Genomic DNA, 27,200 nt, shown 5'->3' with positions numbered 1-27,200 from the left:
GTTAAAAAATTCCAGGTAAATGATACGAGGAAGTAAATTTAAAAATCAATGAGAAGTGTGAACGTTAGGTCATGACTGTGTTGTGTAAAGTGGGTTTGTTTATACGTGGGTGGTGATGTATAGAAGGTATCTAAAGTTATCTTAAAAGGTATCTTATTGAAAATGTATTTCAAATAAATTTTATCCCAAATTTTCTAGATGTTATATTCTTTTAGAGGATACGTAGATGGAACTGTCAGCTAGCACTTAGTAGTTTAGTAGCAGCGTTAAATTCTTTTATCAAACTATTATAGACCACCTTATTTCACATTAATATCAATAATTCATTAAAGATTAAATTGTCAATTTTTCCTTCGTCAATTATTTTTAAGTGATCTCTTTTTAAGGTACTTGAGTTTATAAATATGAGAGTCAGTAATTTTCACAATTCACATTCACATATTGAAGATCTGTTTAGCTATCGGTGATAGTGCGAGTTAAGATCGTGTTAAATTAAATACTGTTAAAATCATAAAACAAATCAGTCCAATGCTCTAGTGCTTCTGATCTGTCCAAAATGCAAGCTAGAAGTGTTTAACTATTTAATACTCTCAACACTACAATATTTAACACTTATTTAACACTTTAACACTATGACACGTTATTTAAACACTACTAAGTTGTAAAATATCGGCATTCTGAATACCAGATGACAAATAACTTAGAAATCTTACATATTTATAGTACTATTAAATGTTCCCTTGACTGAATGGTCAAATAGATGCATAAAACTACACGAGTCGCATTTTCCATTTATTAATTATATTTATATTGCATACTTCTTCTAGCTAAACCGGCGCCCCAAACTAACGCTGTGTTTCCAGCCATTTAAAATTGCGCGGGAACTTTTGAATAATTAGGAGGGTCGCATATTTACATTTAAATACCCTGATAGTTTCTACTACATTTACAGAATCACAGTGCGAGCTGCAGGTATTTCCTGGCCTCGTGCCAAATAGTCATTAGCTATATTATAGTTAAAAATGAAATACGAAGTGTAATTGGAAAGATGTATAGTAATATTATGATTTTCGTAAACAATTGTACTCGACCCAGTTTTATTAGTTTCAGTAGAAGATTTGATCATTAACACGTCTTATTTCAGTCACGGTGTATCTCTAGTGAACGATAAGAGAATACTACTTGAGGTTTGGGACTGGGACAGGGCCTCCAGAAATGATTTCATGGGATGTATGAGCTTCAGTATCAAGGTAAATATTAGCTGTACTTTACAAAAATGGACCGTGTGCTTGCTTACTTGACATTTCCACTGCTAACTCATGAGTCTTGTCTGGTGTGTTGGTACTGAGAACCTAGCTGGTGGTAAGGCTAATGAACATTAAACTCCCCCTCACATGTCCAATTGTTGATGAACCCTAGCCTGGTAATCATTATCCATCCTGAATTACTGCGGAAATTATAATGAGAAAGGAAAAAGGCGAGGTTGATCACGGTACATGCCAGTTACCAAGTTATTTGCCAAGTTGGCACAATGCCAACTCTTTGTCAATCTGAGCATTGAACACTGAAGGGGCATCATCAATATAATCACTATATCCCGGAAATGTACAATTTCAGCTGATACGAACATGGCAGTACCTTCCTCATGTCTCTGTACTGTATAATAATATTATGTAGGAATGTAGTACCCTCTCCTCCTCTAGACCACACATCACTAATGTCATTACTACAAGTGTTATTACATGTTACTCTTTATTAAGCTTATTATTCTGTTATCCAATTACCAATACCCCTGGGACCTACCTGGCGTGGTAGGCAGGCTAAATAATAACACATGATAGTGAAACATGGTTAGTGGTTACCATGGTGATAAGGTAGTGCGCTACCACGTGGGCGTGTATTAAGGAATTATGGAACTTAGCTCACCAGTTTTAGAGATTAAGTTTGCTTCAATAACCAGTAGTAATTGTAACAATAGGAACCTTTATTCTGAAAGAGTAGTGTAACATGTAAATAGGTGTACAATCTACTTACCCTCAGTTGCTTAGTAGCTGAAGAGGTTTGATTATTTCTATGTCTGACATAGCCTCATAATAAGGACTTAATTTGTTCACTAATTTTAGATGTACAACGTTCATTATTGGTGGAAATTATTTTAGTTAACGCGATTCTTAAGTATTGACCCTAAAGACAATTTATGATCAAATTTACGTAGAATTTACTCGGTCCAATCATGATACGGAGAGGAGGTTTATAAATAAATAAATACTGAGATAATTGTAGGTTCTCATCAAATCATCTCATTACAGACAAAAGATTTAGAATGAAATTAAGATTTGGAATGTAGACCACTAAGAAGACGCGAGCTCAGCTCTGTCAAGCCATAATTGGAAGATCATCTAAATCTTCTAGACTCCATGTTATCCTGGCAAATAGAAACCGGTATTTTGGCTGATTGGATGATTTTAAATAAGAAGCCTTTCATGTTGCCGGACAATCTCTCAACTCAATAACCTTAACTAATATCTTTATTAGCAGTACTAAATTTATGTATTATTATGTTATTCATGTAATTTAAGTGCATAAATTTAATGTAATTTAACTGCATAAATTCAATATACATAATTTAAATGTGGTGACTGATGGGGTTATTTGTTGCCTATTGTTCTTATTTGATGTGCACATATTCCCATGGGTCAATATTTTTGGCTGTTAAATCATGAGCTTTTTCTAAAAAACATAGCGCCAGGAAATGGCAGTGTCACTGTCGATTATCATACTTATTACTTATTGTATTATACGTTTTAAGCTATGTTGATAACTGATAAGAGAAACACAGATCACGTGGTATGATGACCTCTCTCTCCCAGGAGGACGTTGTAGCTGGTGGAGTTTCCGGGTGGTACAAGCTGCTGCCTGAACTTGAGGGACAAGCCTACAATATCCCCTGTTCTGTTGAGGAAAAAATACAGGAGCTCGAGGACGACATGATGGTATGTGGTTTCCAATGTTCTTTTTTGCAACGATTATACTATTGCGGTTAACTTACTTTGCTTATGCGTAACTTGAGACTCGATGCATACTTACTATGCGTTACTATTCAGTCACACAACTTTTGTATTCTAAACTAAATTATTCTGGATAATGATAGAGATATTATTCTGGATAATGGTAGAGATGAATTGGAAATGAATTCATAGTTTACAAAGAAGCGCACCACAAATAAGATTTACCGGCCGATTATATACCTTGTAAATAATTACCAAATTTCCAAGAGCCACATGACCGCTCTTTGAACTTTAAACCTTTGGATGGTTAAACAGTGTATATTAAACACCCAACATAATAATTATTTATTAGTAGCCATAATATCATAATACATTGCGCAATTCACAATAAAATGATCCATGTGCACTGCAGTTTGTGACTCAGTAATCTCTAAGTATCCCATCTCGTCTAATATTTATGTAATTTTTGTATAAAGATATGAGACTAAGGGAAGCCCAGGTAACCAATATCATATTACAGATTTTAGTTGTGATTATAAGTATTCTCCACTCTCCACTGCGATTATTATACAGAGTATAGGTAAACTTTCAGAGTATTGTCTTATTTTAAGCTTTAAGTGATCAGAAGATGTAGTAGTAGTATTATGTTGAATGTAGCTTTTTGCAATGACCAGGAATGAGGCCACTTTTGGTTGAGGATCAAGATTTGTATTTAGGTGAGCTGGGTCACACTTGAGTGTATATTTTAGGGTGACAAAAAGATAAGTGTTTTGAAAGGCTACTAAAATAGACTACATTTTCCGACATTTTCGAGAAAAATACATCTAAGGGCAATTCCACCGTGACGGACACCACGATTATGCCATTTTTTAAAGTTCAAACGAATGTTGTGCTCAGGATGTTGCTTCTTTATCAGCTTAAACTATTTATTAGTCCACATTTAACCTTTCTATAGGTTGTGTGAAAATTTCAGACCCCTACCATTATTACTTTCTGAGATAGCACCCCTGTGACGGACACGACTTAAATATGACACTTTTTTTGGGTGTCTACTCAGAAAGTACCCAAATCTATCTCAAAATGTTATCTATTATCTCTAATTTGGACATGCAGTGATAGAAAAAGGTTTAGGGATTTCTGAGATACCATTTTTTTGGAGATTGCTCAGTTTTTGTTTGCGTGGCGCCATTTTCAAATTGTGACGGACGTGACTGTGACGGACACACGTTTTTTTTCAATTTCTCCAAATCTTCTATTTGACACTTTTATCTTGTTCAGTGACCTTCATTCTATATTTATGCCAATTTTTAGGCCGCTAGTACTTCCACGAGGTCTGCAATAGCCAAAATCGTCCATTTTGGGCATACGCGAGGGTATCAATCTAAGGGCAGCAATTATTTCTCTTCTTGAACAAATTTATAACTCTGGTAAAACATTCATCTCTGTTCAACACATCACACTGTTGAGACCATCTCCCAAAAGTTTCATTACTTTAGTGTTTAAAATGTGGAAGATATTGAATTTTTACTTCAAAAATATGCGAAAATAGGGTAAAGTCCATTTTTTGTGCCTTTTACCCCTAAAAAAGGTTAAGGCAAATAAAATGGCAAAACTCAGTAAATTTAATTATTGAATTGCATATGATGTTATTTGATAGTCTAGTCAACATAGTCAAACCTTATTTGACTTCAATTTGTCTTGGTTTTAGTCAAAATAATGGAAATATGGATAAAAATGGCTAAAAGTGAGCCGTACGCCCATATATGGGCATATACAAAATTATACATAACTAAGTCATTTTCTGTCCAATTTTCGATTTGACAACATCGTTTTGTTAAGAACGGTCTCAGCTTTAACAAAAATGCATTTAAAGTCTGTTAAAAGATTTTTTGGAGCATTTTCAAAAAAATGTGACGGACGCTACAAGTTGGGACCCCCCTTCCAAAAATTTTTTCTTAAAAGATACAAGCCTGATAATTTCTACGGTACTCCCTTACCTTCAGAAGAGATAGGTTACAGTGGTTTTTTGAATATAAATAGCACTATGTGGCTCTGAAAAAACTTTTTTGCTTAATTTTGTGACGGACGTGACACCATCTTTGTGGAAATTTTTTAGAAAAATTATTTGAGTAACGGTTTTGAAACTTTGCATGGCTCTCATTCTTATGCCTATGCTTAAGTGTATGGAATTTCATAGAGAAATATTCCTGCATACCCAAACTATGGCCCTTTGAAAATTTGAATGATTTTTTTCATTTGGACACCTTCAACAAGACGTTGTCTCACGTTTTGACTTTTTCTAAATTGATTTTTAGAGTCTTATATAGTCTATTGGCTATGATAGACTCGATTGATTGGTTGCAGAATCTTAATAGCTTTATGACTATGAAATCAAAATCATGCTATCACATAAATTGACAGAGCTAGACCACGTTAAAGTCCAATGATACAAATATCACATTTTCTGAGATGTGATAATGATACAAATGGGTCTGGAGAGACCGAATGTTATCAGTTTTTTATGAAAATTTCGTAACATGATGCCTGTCTCCTAAGGAAGCAGTGTACCAAAGGAAATCGTTATTTAGGCTCATTATGATACAAATATCACACATTTTCGTTTCAAAATTGTCCATTTTATGATGTGATTATTGAATCCCCTTGACCTCTTTTTTCTGTTTCTTTGAACTCAAACTGTACCAGAGGCAATTCCAAACAGAATTAGTGAAAAGTGTGATACAAAAATCAACCTCCCGTTAGATGTACTACAATTATCACATTGTATTTTAAAACAACGAAATATAGCTATTTTCGGGTCCAGTTCTCTGGGTGGCTGTTTGAAGGGTACATAATTCATTAATAAAGATGAAACTTCATTCACACCTACAAAAATGGTAACTCAGTATGGATACAAGGATGAAAAATTGTTCCAACCACTTGAAGGATACAAATATCACATTTTTTGTGAACCAAATTTTACAAGTGTAACATTCGTGATAAATGTATCAATATGGGTCTATAGAACGAGATTCTTTTTGATACATGTACAATAAACATTATTACTCCCTGAACATCTTACACAGCACATCTAGGAACCAAAATAGGATACGAATATCACAATTTCAATTTAAATAATTTTTTATTTTTTTAAATTTTTTTTAATCAAGTGATATTTGTATCTGAAAAGTGCTTATTTAATGAAATGCCTATTACTTATTGACTATGTTTAATAATATTGGATGAATTGATCTTCAAAAACAACATTCACACATTATTGACATTGATTCGTGAAAAATATTGAGTTTAATGTGATATTTGTATCATTTACAGGTCATTTATTGAATGTCAATCATTACAACATTATTTTACAGCCTAAAGCACCTTGAATAGCATTCAAAACATCAAAATAGTCCCCACTGGTTGTCATTATAGCCTACCCTAAGTGATGTGTGATAATCGTACCATATTTCGTATATTTAACCATTAATCGCGGTACATATAACACCCACATGCTTCAGAAAGGTTTGATGGTCACATCTATCACGATAACTCTCTCAAATCATGTAAATTCGATTTTACACAGCCATAAACAAGTTTCCCTGTGATATTCTTATCATAAAGTGTACAAATAACAAATTCAGCTGTTTCATGTTGATGAATGAGTGATTATTGTATCCTTGTTGACCAAACTACAAATTTTTGTGGTAATTGGTTTAAAATTGGCCGAGTAATAACTATCACATGGTTTGGCAGTCAAAATTCGAGCATGTGGCAGTCAAAACGTGAGACAACGTCTTGTTGAAGATGTCCATTTCCGAGTAGTGTTCCTTTGAATGAGAAAAATCAAAAGTTAATGCAATATGAAACAAAAAACTTTTGTTGACCTGTAAGGTTAAGAGTCTAATGAACATATTTTAACCAAAATTAGGTGCCTATCTTAACATTTTTCATTTTCACCAAGTGGAACCTTACCGTGGAATTGCCCCTAAGTGTTAACAATAACAGTCCATGGTGACCGTTAAAGTTCAGAAACTGCCTCATTTAAAAAATGTATGGCGTATGTTTTCACACTATCAAAATATTATGATAAATTTAGCTGTAATAACAATCGATCTCAACCATCACACAATATTATGTAATTATGTGCTTCCTTGCGATATATACAGTAATGTTTGGTGCAAGCTGCTATGTTGGTAATGCCATATTATGTGAACATTAAATAATGTTTGTTGACTGAAGATTTTTGTAAAATTACAGCTTAAATTAGTGGTTCACAGAAGAAGTATTACAGCGATGGTTGCTGGTACAAACAATCATGATTAGCTCTGAAATATGCCGCTCGTAGTTACACGGTTGCATTACCACGTGCATTACATGTCTTGCTGAATATTTCATGTATTTTCTAACTCCAGCTCTCAAATTAGAGCCCTTTTTTATATCTACCAAACAATGTGGATCAAGTGCATATCTGGATATACCGGGTAGCTCCAACATGTTTACCAGTGTAATTCATGGGCGGAAATAAGGTAATTGTCTAAGTGGTCTATCAAGATTTTAAATTGGTCGAGTTAAGTTTACTCATGACTCTACTAGAGTGGTCTAAAACCACATTTTGCAGAGCCCTCATTTATTATTAAATCTATCCTACGATCCAACTCTGCGGTTAGAAATAGGTATACAGATTTATTCTCTGTAGAAGGATTTCAGCATGTAGGATGTAATAGTTCCACTCATATTTCCCTGGTAATGATGATTATTTATTAATTACGCATTCGCAGTGAACAGATGTTCGAATATTGATTATTTTGCCTGACTGAAGGATATTTAACACGGTTGAATGGTTTTAAAGAATTGAAAGTGAAATGCCGCACGTCGTGTGGCCGCAAATTAATCAGTGGTCTAGGGCTCTAACCCTCGGCCACTAAAAATATTTTGTGGCCCACTTCGCTCGCACACTTAACTCCGTAGAAGTTACTAAATATAACATCACGCACGTGTGACCCTGTTTTTGTGGATGTAATCTCGTTACTGTATTGTAGTGCATAACGTACAGCTAACTGTTCAAACGTAAGTAAATACACGTGCTGAGCGAAAGTACTCTCACCACAATATCCCCGGTAAGTTACCAAAACTCCAACAGTAACCAGCTATAAGTTACCAACAGTAACCAGACATAAGTTACCAACAGTAACCAGACATAAGTTACCAACAGTAACCAGACATAAGTTACAAATGGTTATACTAACAAGTTACCAACTTGGTAACTAAATGTTATAACGTTCCAGAAGACCAAGATAAGAAGCAATGTAGAGAGGATCCCCACCCACCAGGCAAGATCTCGGTATATGCACTGAGCAAACAAGCCAACGATTGTATATAAAACCTTGTGTATGAATGTTGTACTCTCTTAATATCTCTGATCCTACCATGACTAGATTATCATGTGAAGGATGATGTGCACTTATCATTGGAATGTGCACTCTTCTGCAATCACTGGATGGAATGTGTGTTATTCTTCAATCAATGATTCGCAAGATTCTCTAATCTTTGTTGTTGAGGCAGATTATTTCACGATTTAACTCCAAACTATGGTGAAATTTTACGGGGAATGATTCGGGAGAAACCGTAAACTTGAATTCAATTTAATTGAAATTATGAGGAATGATTGTTTGGCATGAAATTTCGGTGTGAAAGTATTTCGTACCTAATTTGGTGAGGGATTTACTAGTCTGCATTTCAGTGTACTGAAACTGTAGTTTTATTTCAAAATTCAAATAAACTTTACATCAATGTATTACAGTTATATTTTAAAAAGACCACAATATCTCCTGTGAGGCAAAAACATGGAAAAAGAGAGCTAGAAAAAAATTCATGAGACTCAGCACTACCAGACTGCAGCTGGAGTGAGAAACATTATGTAAACATCATAGTAAAATTTATTTTGGCTGAACCAAAACACGGTGGTAAAACCATAATTACATTGGTGCCGACCAATAGTAATGGAGTTTATTCATCGCTGTCCAAAAATGTTGGACTCTGACTTTCAAAGGTGTGCTATTATTGTGAGACGTCACACATGGACATCACTTAGCCCACTCCAAAATCGCTGTTTGTAGTTGTAAGGCTCAATCTCCATTCTTGTCACGTAGCTGCTATATTTTAGTAGCCGCTCTATATTCTAGTCTATTCAAAGCTATTGTACTCAAGTTGCTGCTTTATATTATAATATTAACTTATTCTAGTCTTACTCCATTGCACCACAATATATTCATACCAACGTGTACGGGGTACTGTCCACTTTACACGTTGGTACTATCGCTGTCAATGTCAAATGCATCTCTGGGTTCCTCCTCCGCCTCCCCCGTTTAGCACCCACCAACTGTGTTAATTACCAGTACTTCTTGTTGTACTCTGCTAATTATATAATATGCTGTACACTAATAATACTGCTTGGGAGCAGCTTGGGAGCAGCTCCTGTTTAATGAACAATCCTTACATAACAATCTGATTATATTGAGAGAATCCTGCATTTCCACCTAAATGCATATAACATGATAATGTTTGATTTGACTGGGTATTTAAACGATATGCTATTCTATTTTTAGATTTTTAAACGATTGAGTGCATGATGGGATTGATTCTATCATGTTTGACTGTCAAATACCATGTTGAACCTGCATGCTTGCTTTCGGTTTGATTATACTGATTGAAAATGGGTGTGCGGATGAAATGGAAAGCAAACTGAAAGCTAATATATAATACCGTATTATCGTTGGTACTTGGTACTATACTATTGGTGTGCAGGTGTGCGTGACCCGGTTGTAATGTTACCGCTGTGTTTGTTCATGGTACTGAGCCGACCACATAAAATTGCATTGTCAATGTAATAGGTAATCATTTGACCGGTAAAAATGATAACAAATATTTCTTATCCCAATGAAATTCATCAACAATTTGATAGAGATAGATAACTGATAACGTTATTAAGCCATAAAATTGTCCATATATTGAATAACTCGGGCTGTTATGAGAGCATTGGAAAAAATGCCATAACACGATCCATTAATTGATGTTTGTTTGAAAACCAGTTTTTGCTGGTACCCATAAGGGCTTTGGAACCAATATATAATAAATTGTATGAATAAATCAAATCCCCGTGGGGCACGCGACATTCAAGATCTGATTATCAGAAACTAGTTAGAAAGTTTGTACAGTAGAGCACAGCTGGTGTTTTTAAATTTGCAGTTAAAGCAAGATGTATCTGTCAACTGTTTTTTAATAAATTTAACAAGTTGATATTCTTGCTGGACGACATGGAAAACTCCTTAGGCATTTGAGGTCATCAATTTAACGATCAAAACAGCGAGCTGTTCAACGACGACTAACTCGTAGCTTCTTTAACAAAATATATCTGTATTTTACGTGTGCTGCAAATGCAATAGGTTCATTTTGGTTATTTGCTTACATTTTGATGACTTATTGGTTTAGGAAAAGGAATGGTCGAGATTAGAGTAATCTTATTAACATCTGAGCATAATTCTAGAGATTTAAGCTTAAGAAATAACAAAGTTATGCTTTGGTTGTTTTCAGGGCGGCCATGCCGCGTTGCTTCAAGGTTATCGGGAACTTGATCGAGTCAACTCACCGCTGGGTGAGATTTAGTTCTGGGACTAGCTTGGGACTTAATTAATTAAATATTTATTTACCAATTAACTATTTATGTTCTGTCGCTATTACAAGATTTACAACTTGGTTATACACACTCCTTTATCAGAAAGAGAGGTGTGTGTAAATACGTCACACACACACACACACACACACACACACACACACACACACACACACACACACACACACACACACACACACACACACACACACACACACACACACACACACACACACACACACACACACACACACACACACACACACACACACACACACACACACACACACACACACACACACACACACACACACACACACACACACACACACACACACACACACACACACACACACACACACACACACACACACACACACACACACACACACACACACACACACACACACACACACACACACACACACACACACACACACACACACACACACACACACACACACACACACACACACACACACACACACACACACACACACACACACACACACACACACACACACATCAGAATTAACCTCACCAGAGATCCGATTAGAGCGAATAATTGCACTCTCGGGGTATCACTAATCAGCATTTATGTGTATTTAATATTTGGCTGGCTGCCAAGTCACGTAATATAAAATTCAACAGACTTTGATTGTCTAGATCATTTTGCTAATAAAGGTGTATCTCAAAATGAACCTTCATAACCACCATTATGTGTTGTAAGTTTTAGTTCCAGTTACCAGTCAATGTTTACAGACACTCCACATGGCGTATCTCGTACAATGTCAATTGTTGTTGGATACAAATTGTATTGGGGGATTGTTAGATATAATGAGATATAATGAGCTGAAGTAAATAATATGCTATGGTAGTTATGGTATTGTGGTATAATGGGAGCTTTGCCAGGGACACACAAAGCTACTGGAAGTATAATTGTGGAACATCAAGATAATGATTCATTAGATATTAAGAGTAAACTTTAAGAGTATTTAGAGTAAACTCTGGGGTATTTAGAGTAAACTCTGGGGTATTTAGAGTAAACTCTGAAGTATTTAGAGTAAACTCTGGGGTATTTAGAGTAAACTCTGGGGTATTTAGAGTAAACTCTGGAGTATTTAGAGTAAACTCTGGGGTATTTAGAGTAAACTCTGGGGTATTTAGAGTAAACTCTGGGGTATTTAGAGTAAACTCTGGGGTATTTAGAGTTCCTCTAAATATCTGCTTAGGTAGTAAACTACGGAGATCAGTTCAGGTTGGGTAGCATTTATCCGTCTGCAGCGTGCACAGACTACTTTCGGCTTTTGTGGATAAGTACGGAAGTAACGGTGTACTAACTGAAGTAACTAGGGCGATGATGCACTACCACCATCGGTTAAACTCACCAGTAACTCACTCACCAAATAGAAAGACCATGACAGTGTCGTCACTATAATAATGATCACTTTACCAGCATCATAAAACCAGTTCCACCATGATCAGCCTAATCTAAAAAGGGGGGGGGGGGGGGGGGGGGGGGGCTACTGAAATTCCAGTTAATGACAGGATTGTGTACTCAAACATTCCTAGCTACAACCGAAGTAAGTTTTTTTAGAGTGCACTTGTTAAGCTCTGTGCCTGATTACGGCACTGTGCGTGATTACCGCACTGTGCACCTTGATGCTAATCAGGGGAACAAAACTTGTGGAGTTCTGTTCCCCAAGAGTGGGTAGGCAGTTCACATTGTGAACAATGTCCCGGGTATGTGAACAATGTCCCGGGTATCCTGAAAGTTGGGGTCCTGTAGAATCTCCTTGTTATGCAATGGGAACACTGTGCTGGTAATGAACACGGGCTCCGTGTTGTGGGCAAGTATCCAGTTAAACGATTTGCATGTATTCTGCAAATCTTGTGTGGGGTGTATGTCTTTATGGATCTGGTGTAGACTGTAGATTATAATATGTGGTGTGATTCTGGTATTGAGTGAAATGTTTTATAGATGGTATTGTGCAGAGTTAATAAATTCTGTTTGGAGAAGACAAGCTAAGTACAGATTCCAACGTATACCTAAAGATATTTGATCATTTTGCAAGCGGCTTGATCATAATAATTAAACTCAATAACTTACTTAATGTGTAATTAAGTTTCTACCAACGTCTTGCAAATAATCAAAAAAGAAGCACGATATTTAGTCATCGTACATTATTAATTGGGAGTAAGATGCCAAGATGGGTGAGCTGTGCCCGTATTCTAATTACTATTCTAACTATTCTATTGTACGCTGAACCGTGTCTGCATGATCAATGTCAGCACGTTCTACTAACATGCACAAACATGCACAAACATGCACAAATAACTACGTGTTGTCTTCAAAGCAGAATATTTGACTTGATTCTATCAAGATCAGATACATGCAGCTACATATTATATAATTACAGTGTGCTTACAGTGCTTACAGTGCTTACAGTCCTGGTATTGTACTAACACCTCTTACCTTCCTACAGAAAGCAAATATTGGCAGCACAGATACGTTTGAACAAAGGATATCTCAGAGCAAGTATACTAAGGATAGCTTTACTTTCCTCAAAGTCCTGGGAAAAGGATCTTTTGGCAAGGTTTGATATGAAATTATATTATTGTTGATTCGAGGCCTTTCTCTTTTAGTTTTAAAGTTGGTTTTTAAACCGTTATTTAAACTATTTTCAAAAGTTACTGCTTAGTATCACATGTTTTAGGGTTGATATGTTATTTTTAGAGGACAGTTTAAACTCATGTATTATACTTAATCTGATAAAGTTAAGCGAAGCTATTTCAGATAGAATCATAATTGTGAAAGTTAGAATTACAGAAATTTAAAATCTGTGTCGACTCGAAATATTGCTCCAAGTTATTTTACAAAATATATAATTCTGAAGGTAACTGTTCGATTGAAGCACTGTTTATTTATAGATTGAAACGACTGCCCTCAGACATTATATGCAGTATTTCGATTAAATCTCTTTCTTCTTGGCGATCGTGAGCTAAAAATAGCTTGACGTTCCATTGTTGTGAGAGTATTTATCGTCATGAGCACGTTGGATGATAAAATTTTAGTGCTTTATTTGTTATGATAATACCCCCGTGACTACAGCTGTTCGCCCTGCCTATTTTGAGTGGTACACTCTACACTACACGTATTTAAGTTCGAAACGTATTAAAGTTCGACACGTTCTAAAGTTCGACACGCTCTGAAGTTCGACTCTGTCGAACTTAAGTGCGCTGCCTGGACTCTAGTTCGAGTTTACCTCAAGTGGGCTTCATTATCTAGTAAACATTCTAGCCTTGCCAATATCACTTCCATAACGTGTAAAACTATTGTTAAGGTAGATGAATGCTTAAAACTATAATGATAATAATATATACTATTAATGCTTTTCATATAAGTTACAACAAATTCTTCATGTTATGTATCCTGGGTTTGGACGCTGCATTTTATTGCAATCGATTATAATTATAAGCGGGTATGTTGTAAGTAGACTATTAAAAAATTAGGGCTTCCCGAAGCCTCACTAACTTTTTGTTACGATGTTAAATTCATACTGCTCGGCCCTGAGAAGTCCATGAGGAGCTATTATTGTAAATTTCTAGAAACTTCCGACCAGAAAGAAACTTCACACTACTCAAACATGCCAAAATAAGTTACTCACTGGATTGTATTCTTGGCAACAAGCCATAACAAAATACTGTACATCTAATTAAACACACACGCGTTTTACGTAGTTTACAAAAGTGAGCAAATGTTGTACATCTTACCAGGTTATGCTGGCAGAGCTGAAGGGTAAAGATGAAGTCTACGCTATAAAGATTCTGAAGAAAGACGTGATAGTGCAAGATGATGACGTGGAGTGTACGATGACTGAGAAACGTGTGTTGGCAATGGGAAACAGACCCCCATTCTGTGCATTCCTTCATTCCTGCTTCCAGACCCCGGTATGTTATCTCGTTGTTAGTAATGTTTACCACATACTTTCTTATAGCCGGAGTCGTAGATATGGTTTTAGCATTTAGTTCTTGTTAAATTAACAGCAATTATGATGATCATTCAGTACGGCTGTGTAGAAGACTTTTGTCCGGAAGGTCACTGGGATGGTTTACACTGACCACATGTCAAACAATTTCTATAGACCTTACTCAGACCAACCTACTTTAGACAAAGAGGAATAACTTCTCGTCTATTCCTATCCTTAAACAGCTTCATCAGCTTGATAATTTTGACGTTGCGGAAGATAATAAATTTTGATCATTTAGGCCTAATCGAACAGTCTCGTCTACTTTCACTATTCTGGTGTGGTTAACAGACATCGTGCTTTTATTCATGGTATGATTGCTAGCCCATTGTGTTTACTAAGACATAATATGGTATCTATAAATCGTACGGAAAAATATGAGATGCTCAGAGGCGATGTATTCTTTGTATTTGTGGCACGCCCCCATTCCCTGCCCCCATTTGTGGGCTGTGACACGCTATATCCTTATATCTGTATATCTGAACCAATTAATTGCTCAATTCTCGATAATTGATTTTAATCATAGCTTTTAATAGATCAAATCAGAATAAATTAGAATGACGTGGAGTAATACTGGCAAAACCTCAATAATAGGCAAATTACATGATGGGGCAAAATTCACATCCGCCACAAATTTGAGAAAACACCCTCTGACACCTTCAGTGGAGCAAAAGGTAGTGTGCAAAATTGTAAGCGAAGTTGCAAGAATGTCGCCCGGTTTTAAATTTCTCGGTATTGTAAGCAAATGTCGCCCTAATGCTAACATTATTGCCTCGCATGGAAAAGGTCCGGGTTCGAATTCGGTCTCAAGTACTATTTTTCATCCAAACTGTGACAATGTATTGCAGAGATCTAATTACTCATATTTGATCACTATATAATATTTGATTACTCATATTTGATGTCGGTAAATTCCTTGCCTGGACTATGAAAATTTATCTGTTCAATATTTGGCTGCCGAAAATTTCTTATCACCGCCAAAATCTCCTCAGACTGCAGGTGAGATGTGTTCTGGCGAAATTGTAACATTTGCGCACGGACCTAACTTTTGCGCTATTTTGTACCTGAACTGGGGCGACATTCGCTTACAATTCTGAAAAGAAAACATCTACTGTGGAGCAAACTACTCATCGACCGGTCGTAACGCGCGAGTGAAAATTTTATAATATCTTAACGCAGAAAAAGCGCGCGTATTTGCAAATTTTTACGCGCGCTGGACGGACGAATATATATATCGATCATTACAAGCTAGACGTCGACTACTTGAGCGTTTTAATCAATTGCTTTTTTTAATATAACAGACTGCATTGTATGATGCGTGATGTTTTCAGGACAGACTGTATTTCGTGATGGAGTACATTAACGGAGGCGATCTTATGTACCAGATCCAGCAAGTTGGGAAGTTTAAAGAAACTCAGGCCTGTTTTTACGCGGCAGAGATTGTCGTTGGTCTACTCTATCTGCACAAAAATGGTGTTGTATACAGGTAAATAAATACATAGTGATCTTCAGTAGAGCGCTGGTCCTAAACAGAGCTACTGGAAACGTTTCTCCCTCATTTGTACATTTTCGAAAAATGTTTCGAAAAGTGCTGCAATGTGAAACGTGACAATTATTAATTTTGCAGAGATTTGAAATTGGACAATGTTATGTTGGATTGTGATGGTCACATTAAGATCACCGATTTCGGAATGTGTAAAGACGAGATGTTTGAAGGCAGAACTACAAGAACATTCTGCGGTACACCCGATTACATTGCTCCTGAGGTAAATTCGTTTCTATTTTATCATCTTCTTTTCATCCAGAAAGTTATCACTAAAATGTCTGACATTAAATTGCTATATTTACAATTCTGATTTCTGATATAAGTTATGACCTGCTCTTGCCAGTTTTTTTTTCAAATTTCTCAATTCTCAATCTAACAGCCCGTTCTCCTTCCAGATCATAGCATACAATCCGTACAGTTTCTCGGTGGACTGGTGGGCCCTTGGAGTTCTCCTATACGAGATGTTGTGTGGTATTCCACCATTTGATGGAGAGGATGAGGACTCTCTCTTCGCTTGTATCGTTGAGAGTTCCGTCAGTTACCCCAAGTCTTTGTCCAAGGATGCTAGCTTAATCATTCAAGGGGTAACTGCCATTACATTTTTCTTACATTTTACAGGATCTCTCGTGTCTCTCGTTGTCCCATTGTGACCACTCTAAATTCTTGATCTGTTTTTACGATGAATAATTACAGTTCCTGACGAGGAATCCAGAGACCAGGTTAGGATGTGGTCCCTCAGGAGAGTCTGACATCAGGAACCACCCCTTCTTCAGGCCAATAGATTGGGGAGCCCTGGAGAGGAGAGAAGTGAAACCACCTTTTAAGCCTAGGATTGTAAGTCACGTGATACTTGATATTCCCGATGAAGTTCTTCAGTATTTACCCACAAGTAATTTTATATTAACACCGTCACAAAATTGTTCAGATACTAAAGAAGTTAACCTATTTCAGAAAAACAAGAAATCTACTAATAACTTTGACTCTGAGTTCACCCACGAGAAGGTGGCTCTTACGCCTTGTGATGCGAACTTCATTAAGAAGATTAACCAGTCCGAATTTGCTGGATTCTCTTACTTCAACGAAGAAGAGTTCTTACGAAGGTATGCGGGGGTTGAAGATGTTATTCGTACATCTAATGATGTTTATTTTTCTCCATTCAGTGTTTAATAATTGGTCCTCATTTATAAATGTCAAGTCCACAGTGTAGTTCGGTCTGGGGCGACAATGGTAATCAATGGACAATTTAAATATGGAAATTTACATTTATCTACTGCCGGGTAAAATAATTCCTTGTGTTTGAGATTTAGCAATCAAAATAGACTAAATGTTGCTGAAACGCTCTTTGTTTGATTTATCTATTTGGGTTTAATCAAGTTCACACCTGAATAAAATTAAGGGCAGGCCTAGTTAATTTTAGTCCAGAGCTAATTAAGGACTAGCAAAAACTAATAGAACGTCAACATAGACTGTTTTGGATATATTATAAAAACATTACCGATTTGTAAAAATCACTGAAAGTCATATTTCTTATCTCCGACGCACTGACAGGCTGGGTGCAGAACCCACATATTATTCTGATGACGATGATTTCGATTCTGACTCTCAATCTCCGCCTGACCGTGCCAGTTTTAGGAAATCCTTTACTCAGACCATGTGGAAGATGCTGTAAGAACTGAGGGGATATAATACGCCTTGGGAATGAGATTTGAAGCACGCAAAAACCATGATTACTCATTCGATTTTTTCAATGATTAAAGGATCTTTCATTAGGCAGACACGTGATATTATTTGAAATCAGATAACGCCCCGTGAAGCAGATAGCCATTTAAATGACAACATGATTACTCTATCTTTGACATTTTGGGCATAGATTATGCGTCCCTACTCCCTTAAATACCAGCTTGAATAATATCGTCCGTGTTATATATCGTTGGGAACATTTCTCGACTGGGTATCTTGGGTCCTTAAACGTTGGGTCCTTAAACTTTCAGTTAAAACATCTTCATTGTTCTTTCCCTTTCTCAAAACAGTTCATAAATGTTAGATACAAACACTGACCTGGTATCATACTAGGCTTTATGATCATTTTCTCATTTGTATCAATCAAACGTTATAAAATCAATGTTGTAATCTTAAATGATTACATAACTGTTGATAGTGTAAGGGTACGGAGTGGAATCATATATTACTGGTATAAAGCTATGCATATGATTACACTTAGACACTGACGGATATCCACCATTTAAAAAGTCCACATTAAGTTCATACAATGAAAATTGGCCGGTTGAACTAATACTGAAACTGTGTGCGTGTGTGCGTTTGAAGTGTGAAGCTCTCTAACATCTGGAATCTAGTAACAGGATGAGGAGAATGGTAAAACTGACTACATTTAACTCCGTCTTCTTCAACGAAGAACCAGAATACTTTTACGCTGACCCCAGCGTGCCACTGTCTCCTGCAGCTTTCTTTGACGAATGTATTGCCACACGAGAGTGTTCTGTGATGTAGCAAGGTGAAATGGTTTTTACCGGAGCTCTTTACTCCTGCACCAACACTTTTCTTGCGTTAGATATCTGGGCTTTACAACCGCACTTGTGTTCTGTTCGTGAAAACGGCCTCTCCAACTTGAATTTGTCATGTAGAACTAAACGAGAACTGCAGCATATCTTTGCAAAACTTGGCTACCCCTCACACAGGTAATACGTTCTCAAACTGACTGCTAGATTATAATTCTAGGTTTGGTTTGGCTGGATTCGGTGGTGATTTCCCCCACTTAGTAGCTTATAGCCTGTAGACGTTAGTCTTGAATATGTGACATCCACCTTGACGTCAGCAGTGTTCATATATACATATATATATAAAAATGCTAGAACTTTTGGGAGAAAATATGATATCCCATCAGATTAAAGCACCAAAGAAATATAATTAAATCATTAATTAACATCCCTGTAAGACATTTTCCATTTCAGGTTTGGAGATCACGCCAGCTAAAGAAGCCGGATAAGATTTGCCCATATCATACACCGATATTAGTTGTGGCCACTTGGTTGTCTATTTTTACTGTAGTTTTTAGCGTACCTATGTGAGAGAAATGTTTTCGGTTTCCTTCTTTTATTATCGATACTATCTAAAGTGTCCTGCGTATAGGACAGCTTAATGCGAAATTCGGATGAGCATCATTTTGTTTGGCACGACTTCTTAATTTAACGTTAATGCACGAATCCACGAAGTCAAATTAATCTGCCAAGCATCATCGCGAAACTTAAAAGTCGTGCCAAACTTATTTTCATTATCAGGAGGATTTTCTCTTATCATACTACTACGGGTAATGTAGCCAGCTCATTAATCTACTAGTTAATTGATAATAATCAATTTCGATATAACTAGAATCATAGTTTGTTCTTTGACTTCTTCGACTTAAAATTTGGCGGGTATTTCTAGATAAATTTGAGGACAGCATGTATAATTGAGTAGTAAATATCGCTGAATTTTTAAAGTGCATTCTTATTTGGTTAACATAATCATACTTACTACTTAGCGAAGTTTTCAGCGTATACATAATTTAGAAATCGAACATTTCAGTTTTATAATTTGCATTGTTTAAGTTTGAATTACTACTTTATTTGTTTTGAAATGGCAGAGCTTATTTTCTGCTTTCATCACAAAGAATGCTCTAACTTTTGGTTAAATCTGACTAAGAGAGATCTGCCAGACTTTATTTCTGAGATTTTTTCATCTGGTCGCTTTTACAAAAATAGATTAGTATCATTTCTGATTATTAGTGTAAAATTTCGTGAATTATTACTTGAGTTTTGTTATCATTGAACATGTATGATGGAGGAGTTGTGTGTAGAGAATAGAGACATCATTAGAGACGGAATGGAAATGGTTGGTTTATCAATCATAATCAAGGGAGACGCCGGACCTCGGAAACTGCTGTACAATTTGCGTAAACAATTTTTAGCTTTTCGTTTAGCTTATGATATATTTATAGTTAGTTATAATTCAAATTGATATATATTTATTGACGAGGTAGAAGGTTAAAGATTATCGGATAACTTTAACATCAAGGAATGTTGCGCACATTTAATGCTTTTCTGTCATTCAAATAACTGATACTTTCTTGGTTGAATTTGAAGATCTACTTTGATTTACAATTGGAAATTATCTTTAAAGGGATGAAATTCAATCCTTTGTCTGTATAACAGATTCGAGTTGTTTTTGCTGCTACAGATTAACTTTAAGAAATATTTAGTCTCCTTTTGTTAACACGGGGTATCCTGCGGGTACTAGAAAATTGTAGACGTGTACAGAAAATTAATGTTTCGAATCTTCTTGAAGATGAAATTTTCAGGACCGAAATTTTACAGTTTTGTAAAAAAACAATTTTCCAATTTCTGTCCAATTTTCAAATTATATGAAAATTTCTGAACACAAATTCGACAGATTGGATGAACCTTTTACGCCGAAACCAATTAGTCAGTTAATTGATGAAGGTATGAAACCAAATTGAGGTACTGCAAGTCAAAATCCCGAATAAAATTGCAAAATCATCTTGTCCCAATCTCTGTCCCATTTTCAGTTTTTGAAGATGAAATTTCCAGGACCGAAATTTTACAGTTTTGACTGTTTTTTTTTTTCACCCGCAACCAATTAGTAAATCAACTATAGATGTCAAATGACACGATTGAGGTGCTGGAAGTTTGATTGCGGTCGGAGGAAGCCCACAGCAGAAAGCTTAACAAAACGAAAAGTTGTATTTTCAAAATCCTGTCCCATTTTCAAATATGAAATTTTCTGACTACAATCTTGACAGATTGGATGAAATTTTTGCCCAGAAACCAATTAGTCGGTTAATTGATGATGGTATGAAACCAAATTGAGGTACTGGGAGTCGAAATCCCGAATAAAATTGCAAAATCATATTGTCCCAATCTCTGTCCCATTTTCAGTTTTTGAAGATGAAATTTCCAGGAACAACATTTTACAGTTATGACTGATTTTTCCATCCGCAACCAATTAGTAAGTCAATTATAGATGCCAAATGACACGATTGAGGTGCTGGAAGTTTGATTGCGGTCGGAGGAAACCCACATCAGAAAGCTTAACAAAACGAAAAGTTGTATTTTCAAAATCCTGTCCCATTTTCAAATATGAAATTTTCTGAACACAAATTTGACAGATTGGATAAAGTTTTTGCCCAGAAACCAATTAGTCAGTTAATTGAAGATGGCATGAAACCAAATTGAGGTACTGGGAGTCAAAATCCCGGATAAAATTGCAAAATTATATTGTCCCACTATCTGTCCCATTTTCAGTTTTTGAAGATGAAATTTCCAGGACCGAAATTTTACAGTTTTGACTGTTTTTTCACCCGCAACCAATAAGTAAGTCACATATAGATGCCAAATGACACGATTGAGGTGCTGGAAGTTTGATTTCGGTTGGATGAAGCCCACAGCAGAAAGCTTAACAAAACGAAAAGTTGTATTTTCAAAATCCTGTCCCATTTTCAAATATGAAATTTTCTGACTACAATCTTGACAGATTGGATAATATTTTTGCCCAGAAACCCATTAGTCAGTTAATTGAAGATGGTATGAAACCAAATTGAGGTACTGGGAGTCGAAATCCCGAATAAAATTTGCAAAATTATATTGTCCCACTCTCTGTCCCATTTTCAGTTTTTGAAGATGAAATTTCCAGGACCGAAATTTTACAGTTATGACTGATTTTTTCACCCGCAACCAATTAGTAAGTCACATATAGATGCCAAATGACACGATTGAGGTGCTGGAAGTTTGATTACGTTTGGATGAAGCCCACAGCAGAAAGCTTAACAAAACGAAAAGTTGTATTTTCAAAATCCTGTCCCATTTTCAAATATGAAATTTTCTGAACACAAATTTGACAGATTGGATGAAAAATTTGCCCAGAAACCAATTAGTCAGTTAATTTAGATGGTATGAAACCAAATTGAGGTACTGGGAGTCAAAATCCCGAATAAAATTGCAAAATTATATTGTCAAAATCTCTGTCCTATTTTCAGATTTTGAAGTTGAAATTTCCAGGACCGAAATTTTACAGTTTTGACTGTTTTTTTTTTCACCCGCAACCAATAATTAAGTCACATATAGATGCCAAATGACACGATTGAGGTGCTGGAAGTTGGATTTCGGTCGGAGGAAGCCCACATCAGAAAGCTTAACAAAACGAAAAGTTGTATTTTCAAAATCCTGTCCCATTTTCAAATATGAAATTTTCTGAACACAAATTTGACAGATTGGATGAAATTTTTGCCCAGAAACCAATTAGTCGGTTAATTGATGATGGTATGAAACCAAATTGAGGTACTGGGAGTCGAAATCCCGAATAAAATTGCAAAATCATATTGTCCCAATCTCTGTCCCATTTTCAGTTTTTGAAGATGAAATTTCCAGGACCGAAATTTTACAGTTTTGATTGTTTTTTCACCCGCAACCAATTAGTAAGTCACATATAGATGCCAAATGACACGATTGAGGTGCTGGAAGTTTGATTTCGGTCGGAAGAAGCCCAAACCAGAAAGCTTAACAAAACGAAAAGTTGTATTTTCAAAATCCTGTCCCATTTTCAAATATGAAATTTTCTGACTACAATCTTGACAGATTGGATAATATTTTTGCCCAGAAACCAATTAGTCAGTTAATTGAAGATGGTATGAAACCACATTGAGGTACTGGGAGTCGAAATCCCGAATAAAATTTGCAAAATTATATTGTCCCACTCTCTGTCCCATTTTCAGTTTTTGAAGATGAAATTTCCAGGACCGAAATTTTACAGTTATGACTGATTTTTTCACCCGCAACCAATAAGTAAGTCACATATAGATGCCAAATGACACGATTGAGGTGCTGGAAGTTTGATTACGGTTGGATGAAGCCCACAGCAGAAAGCTTAACAAAACGAAAAGTTCTATTTTCAAAATCCTGTCCCATTTTCAAATATGAAATTTTCTGAACACAAATTTGACAGATTGGATGAAATTTTTGCCCATAAACCAATTAGTCGGTTAATTGATGATGGTATGAAACCAAATTGAGGTACTGGGAGTCGAAATCCCGAATAAAATTGCAAAATCATATTGTCCCAATTAGGAACCGACCGGAAATCCGGCTGAATCCGGTTCCGGCCGGATATCCGGCTTCAAAATCCGGTTCCGGCTCCGGCTCCGGCTGGAAAAAAATTTGCCGGATTTTTGCCGGATTTTTTTTACCAAAAAAAAATCAAAAAAATATTTTCGGCTAATAATGAACAGGGTAGCCTGAATCGTGGAAAAAAGTGGTTTTCAGAAAAACTTTTAAAAAATGTTGACTTAGAAGTTTTTCGGTCCGAGTCGTTCTCGAGACGTACCTCCTGTATCGAGAGCTCCCGCTTCCGAGCTCGTGTTGCAAAGGGGAGGCCTGCCTTCCAAGATCACATTACCGGGGGAAACCTCGAGTCCAGAATTGTGTATCGATGGGTAGGTGCGGACTTCGAAAAACCGAAAAAATATTTTCGGCTAATAATGAACAGGGTACCGGTAGCCTGAATCGTGGAAAAAAGTGGTTTTCAGAAAAACTTTGAAAAATTTTGACTTAGAAGTTTTTCGGTCCGAGTCGTTCTCGAAACGTACCTCCTGTATCGAGAGCTCCCGCTTCCGAGCTCGTGTTGCAAAGGGGAGGCCTGCCTTCCAAGATCACATTACCGGGGGAAACCTCGAGTCCAGAATTGTGTATCGATGGGTAGGTGCGGACTTCGAAAAACCGAAAAAATATTTTCGGCTAATAATGAACAGGGTAGCCTGAATCGTGGAAAAAAGTGGTTTTCAGAAAAACTTCGAAAAATTTTAACTTAGAAGTTTTCGGTCCGAGTCGTTGTCGAGACGTACCTCCTGTATCGAGAGCTCCCGCTTCCGAGCTCGTGTTGCAAAGGAGAGGCCTGCCTTCCGTGATCACATTACCAGGGGAAACCTCGAGTCCAGAATTGTGTATCGAGGGGTAGGTGCGGACTTCGAAAAACCGAAAAAATATTTTCGGCTAATAATGAACAGGGTAGCCTGAATCGTGGAAAAAAGTGGTTTTCAGAAAAACTTCGAAAAATTTTAACTTAGAAGTTTTCGGTCCGAGTCGTTCTCGAGACGTACCTCCTGTATCGAGAGCTCCCGCTTCCGAGCTCGTGTTGCAAAGGGGAGGACTGCCTTCCGAGATCGCATTACCGGGGGAAACCTTGAGTCCAGAATCCAGAATAGTGTATCGAGGGGTAGGTGCGGACTTAGAAAAAACCGGAAAATATTTTGGGCCACCTCCCTGGGCTAGCCCCCGGCTATAATCGCAAAATTGGCAGTATTTAATCTTCTGATTATGAAATACGAAATGTGAAGTTCACGTGTTCAGGGTCTGGGTAGCTACTTAATTAGCTCATTACCGCAATCATGTGACTCAGATCTAGACGCCAGACGGTGATTAGTACTGTACTAGACAGTGCCTGCTTGCGAACAACCTTATTAAGCACCTCTGGTTGTAAGTCACGTGACCCAATGATACTCAGACTTGCATGAAAAAAAGGGAATTCGCACAAACGCGCTCAATCAGGGGTCTGGCAGCATATGCCAATTAGATATCATTTCTGATTATTACTCGTCTAGTGTCGTGACTCGTGTTACATTGTGTCTGCTACGTACTGCTTGTTTAAGTGCAATGTCTAGTAGTAGATAGGAAGATTTGTAAAAAAACTATATCTGTTCGGACGTTGAAGCCGCCCTAAGTCGAGTCGAGTAGTAGTAAATCTAAAACATCGTCCGTCTGGTTGTTCTACTCAGAAGAAAATGGGATCCCTTATGCAAGCTGCAAGAAGTGCTCGATGAAGATTAGGCGTGGAAAGGAAGGAAATTTTCCGGCAACATCCGGCAAAAACTGGCAAAATCCGGCTGCCTTTTATTTCACTCTGAAACCACCGGTTCCGGTCCGGCAAAATCCGGCTTGCCGGATTTGAGATCCAAATCCGGCTGAATCCGGTCCGGCAGCCAAAACCCCAATCCGGTCGGTTCCTAGTCCCAATCTCTGTCCCATTTTCAGTTTTTGAAGATGAAATTTCCAGGACCGAAATTTTACAGTTTTGATTGTTTTTTCACCCGCAACCAATTAGTAAGTCACATATAGATGCCAAATGACACGATTGAGGTGCTGGAAGTTTGATTTCGGTCGGAAGAAGCCCAAACCAGAAAGCTTAACAAAACGAAAAGTTTTATTTTCAAATTCCTGTCCCATTTTCAAATATGAAATTTTCTGAACACAAATTTGACAGATTGGATGAAACATTTGCCCAGAAACCAATTAGTCAGTTAACAGTTAATTGAAGATGGTATGAAACCAAATTGAGGTACTGCATACTGGTAGTCAAAATCCCGAATAAAATTGCAAAATCATATTGTTCCAATCTCTGTCCCATTTTCAGTTTTTGAAGATGAAATTTCCAGGACCGACATTTTACAGTTTTGACTGATTTTTTCACCCGCAACTTGTAGCGCGATGCACTACTGGGTCGCGCGCGCATCAAATAATGCTTCTCGCAACCTTCGGTAGATCGGCGAGATGCACCACTGTGCCTCACCGAGCTGCGAAGGATTGACATCGTGAATCAAACCCGCAACCAATTAGTAAGTCACATATAGATGCCAAATGACACGATTGAGGTGCTGAAAGTTTGATTTCGGTCGGAGGAAGCCCACTATCAGAAAAGCTTAACAACGAAAGAAAAGCTTAACAACGAAAGCTTAACAAAACGAAAAGTTGAATTTTCAAAATCCTGTCCCGTTTTCAAATATGAAATTTTCTGAACACAAATTTGACAGATTGGATGAAGTTTTTGCCCAGAAACCAATTAGTCAGTTAATTGATGATGGTACGAAACCAAGTTGAGGTACTGGTAGTCAAAATCCTGAATAAAATTGCAAAATAATATTGTTCCAATTTCTGTCCCATTTTAGTAAGTCAACAATAGATGCCAAATGACACGATTGAGGTGCTGGAAGTTTGATTTTTGTCCCATTTTCAAATTGAGGTACTGGCAGTCATTATTGTAGCGCGATGCACTACTGGGTCGCGCGCGCGCATCCAATGGCAATATAAATGCTTCTCGCAACCACAATTCGGCGTGATGCGAAGGATTGACATCGTGAATCAAGACCTTATTTTGAGAACGGATTTTTGATGTGAGAAAATATTGGAATTTGGCCGCCAAATTTTTTTTGAGGCCTAAATCAAAAATCCGTTTTCAAAATAAGGTCGAAATGCGATTTCTAGTCAATTCCGAAAATTTTATGCAAAAGTTTTGAAAACTGATTGAGTTGTTGCAATTTTAATAAAAGAATATCGCGAACCAAGATGTGGGCAATTTAGTTCATTTAAGGATTGTTTTTTTTCGGTTTAGTCTCGACAAAACTCTGAAGAAGCCAATAATGAATAAGCAAAATTTTTTAATCAGCCGGTGCGGTAATTGTAATTTAATTAATGGTTTTGTACCGGACCCCAAATGTGGTACTAAAGTGTTTCACCCTCTCTCCCCCATTTACAGCTCCCCTAATTACAGATCTGATACATAATTTAATTTGGTAAATGGTAATTTGGTTGTAGCGCGTTGCACTACTGGGTCGCGCGCGCATCAAATAATGCTTCTCGCAAATAATGCTTCTCTTCGGTAGATCGGCGAGATGCACCACTGTGCCTCACCGAGCTGCGAAGGATTGACATCGTGAATCAAGTAATTTGGCAGTAGAGCCAGGAGACTTAAGATTGCCTATTAAGTTTGACGGATGTTACTTGTCTAAATTTCTTCGAATTAGCGCGCGCGCCGCTTTCTTCTCGAAATAATAGCACTTGCCCGATGGCAAGTGCTACGAAGTAGCGCGCGCCGGGCCAGACCATTAACAA

The 27,200-nt window shown here is 36.9% G+C and overlaps 3 protein-coding genes across 6 annotated transcripts in view; 2 read left to right on the top strand and 1 right to left on the bottom strand.

Annotated features, from left to right (window-relative positions):
- Nucleotides 1-19,871, top strand: part of LOC134816919 (calcium-dependent protein kinase C-like) — a 53,978-nt gene extending 34,107 nt beyond the window's left edge. Inside the window, exons 7-18 of one of the 4 annotated variants that reach the window (XM_063825965.1) lie at nucleotides 1,145-1,250; nucleotides 2,871-2,993; nucleotides 8,294-8,338; nucleotides 13,164-13,274; nucleotides 14,455-14,628; nucleotides 16,037-16,191; nucleotides 16,333-16,471; nucleotides 16,647-16,835; nucleotides 16,945-17,085; nucleotides 17,203-17,351; nucleotides 17,800-17,916; nucleotides 19,221-19,331. In XM_063825965.1, the coding sequence (XP_063682035.1) occupies nucleotides 1,145-1,250; nucleotides 2,871-2,993; nucleotides 8,294-8,338; nucleotides 13,164-13,274; nucleotides 14,455-14,628; nucleotides 16,037-16,191; nucleotides 16,333-16,471; nucleotides 16,647-16,835; nucleotides 16,945-17,085; nucleotides 17,203-17,351; nucleotides 17,800-17,916; nucleotides 19,221-19,242 (1,471 nt within the window). In that variant the 3' untranslated portion in view covers nucleotides 19,243-19,331. Of the gene's footprint in view, nucleotides 1-1,144; nucleotides 1,251-2,870; nucleotides 2,994-8,293; nucleotides 8,339-13,163; nucleotides 13,275-14,454; nucleotides 14,629-16,036; nucleotides 16,192-16,332; nucleotides 16,472-16,646; nucleotides 16,836-16,944; nucleotides 17,086-17,202; nucleotides 17,352-17,799; nucleotides 17,917-19,220 lie in introns of all 4 variants that reach the window. The other 3 variants (XM_063825967.1, XM_063825966.1, XM_063825968.1) reach the window with 3 other exon arrangements.
- LOC134816912 (mucin-2-like) overlaps nucleotides 1-27,200 on the bottom strand; it is a 765,431-nt gene that overhangs the window by 603,804 nt on the left and 134,427 nt on the right. The window lies entirely within an intron of this gene.
- LOC134816928 (arginine kinase-like) overlaps nucleotides 1-27,200 on the top strand; it is a 92,602-nt gene that overhangs the window by 6,686 nt on the left and 58,716 nt on the right. The window lies entirely within an intron of this gene.

The sequence above is a fragment of the Bolinopsis microptera genome, chromosome 6 (genome assembly GCF_026151205.1).
Source record: "Bolinopsis microptera isolate Bmic1 chromosome 6, MBARI_Bmic_1.0, whole genome shotgun sequence".
Classification (NCBI taxonomy): Eukaryota; Metazoa; Ctenophora; class Tentaculata; order Lobata; family Bolinopsidae; genus Bolinopsis; species Bolinopsis microptera.
Note: the sequence above shows the minus strand (reverse complement) of the source record. Positions and strands in the feature narration are given on the sequence as shown.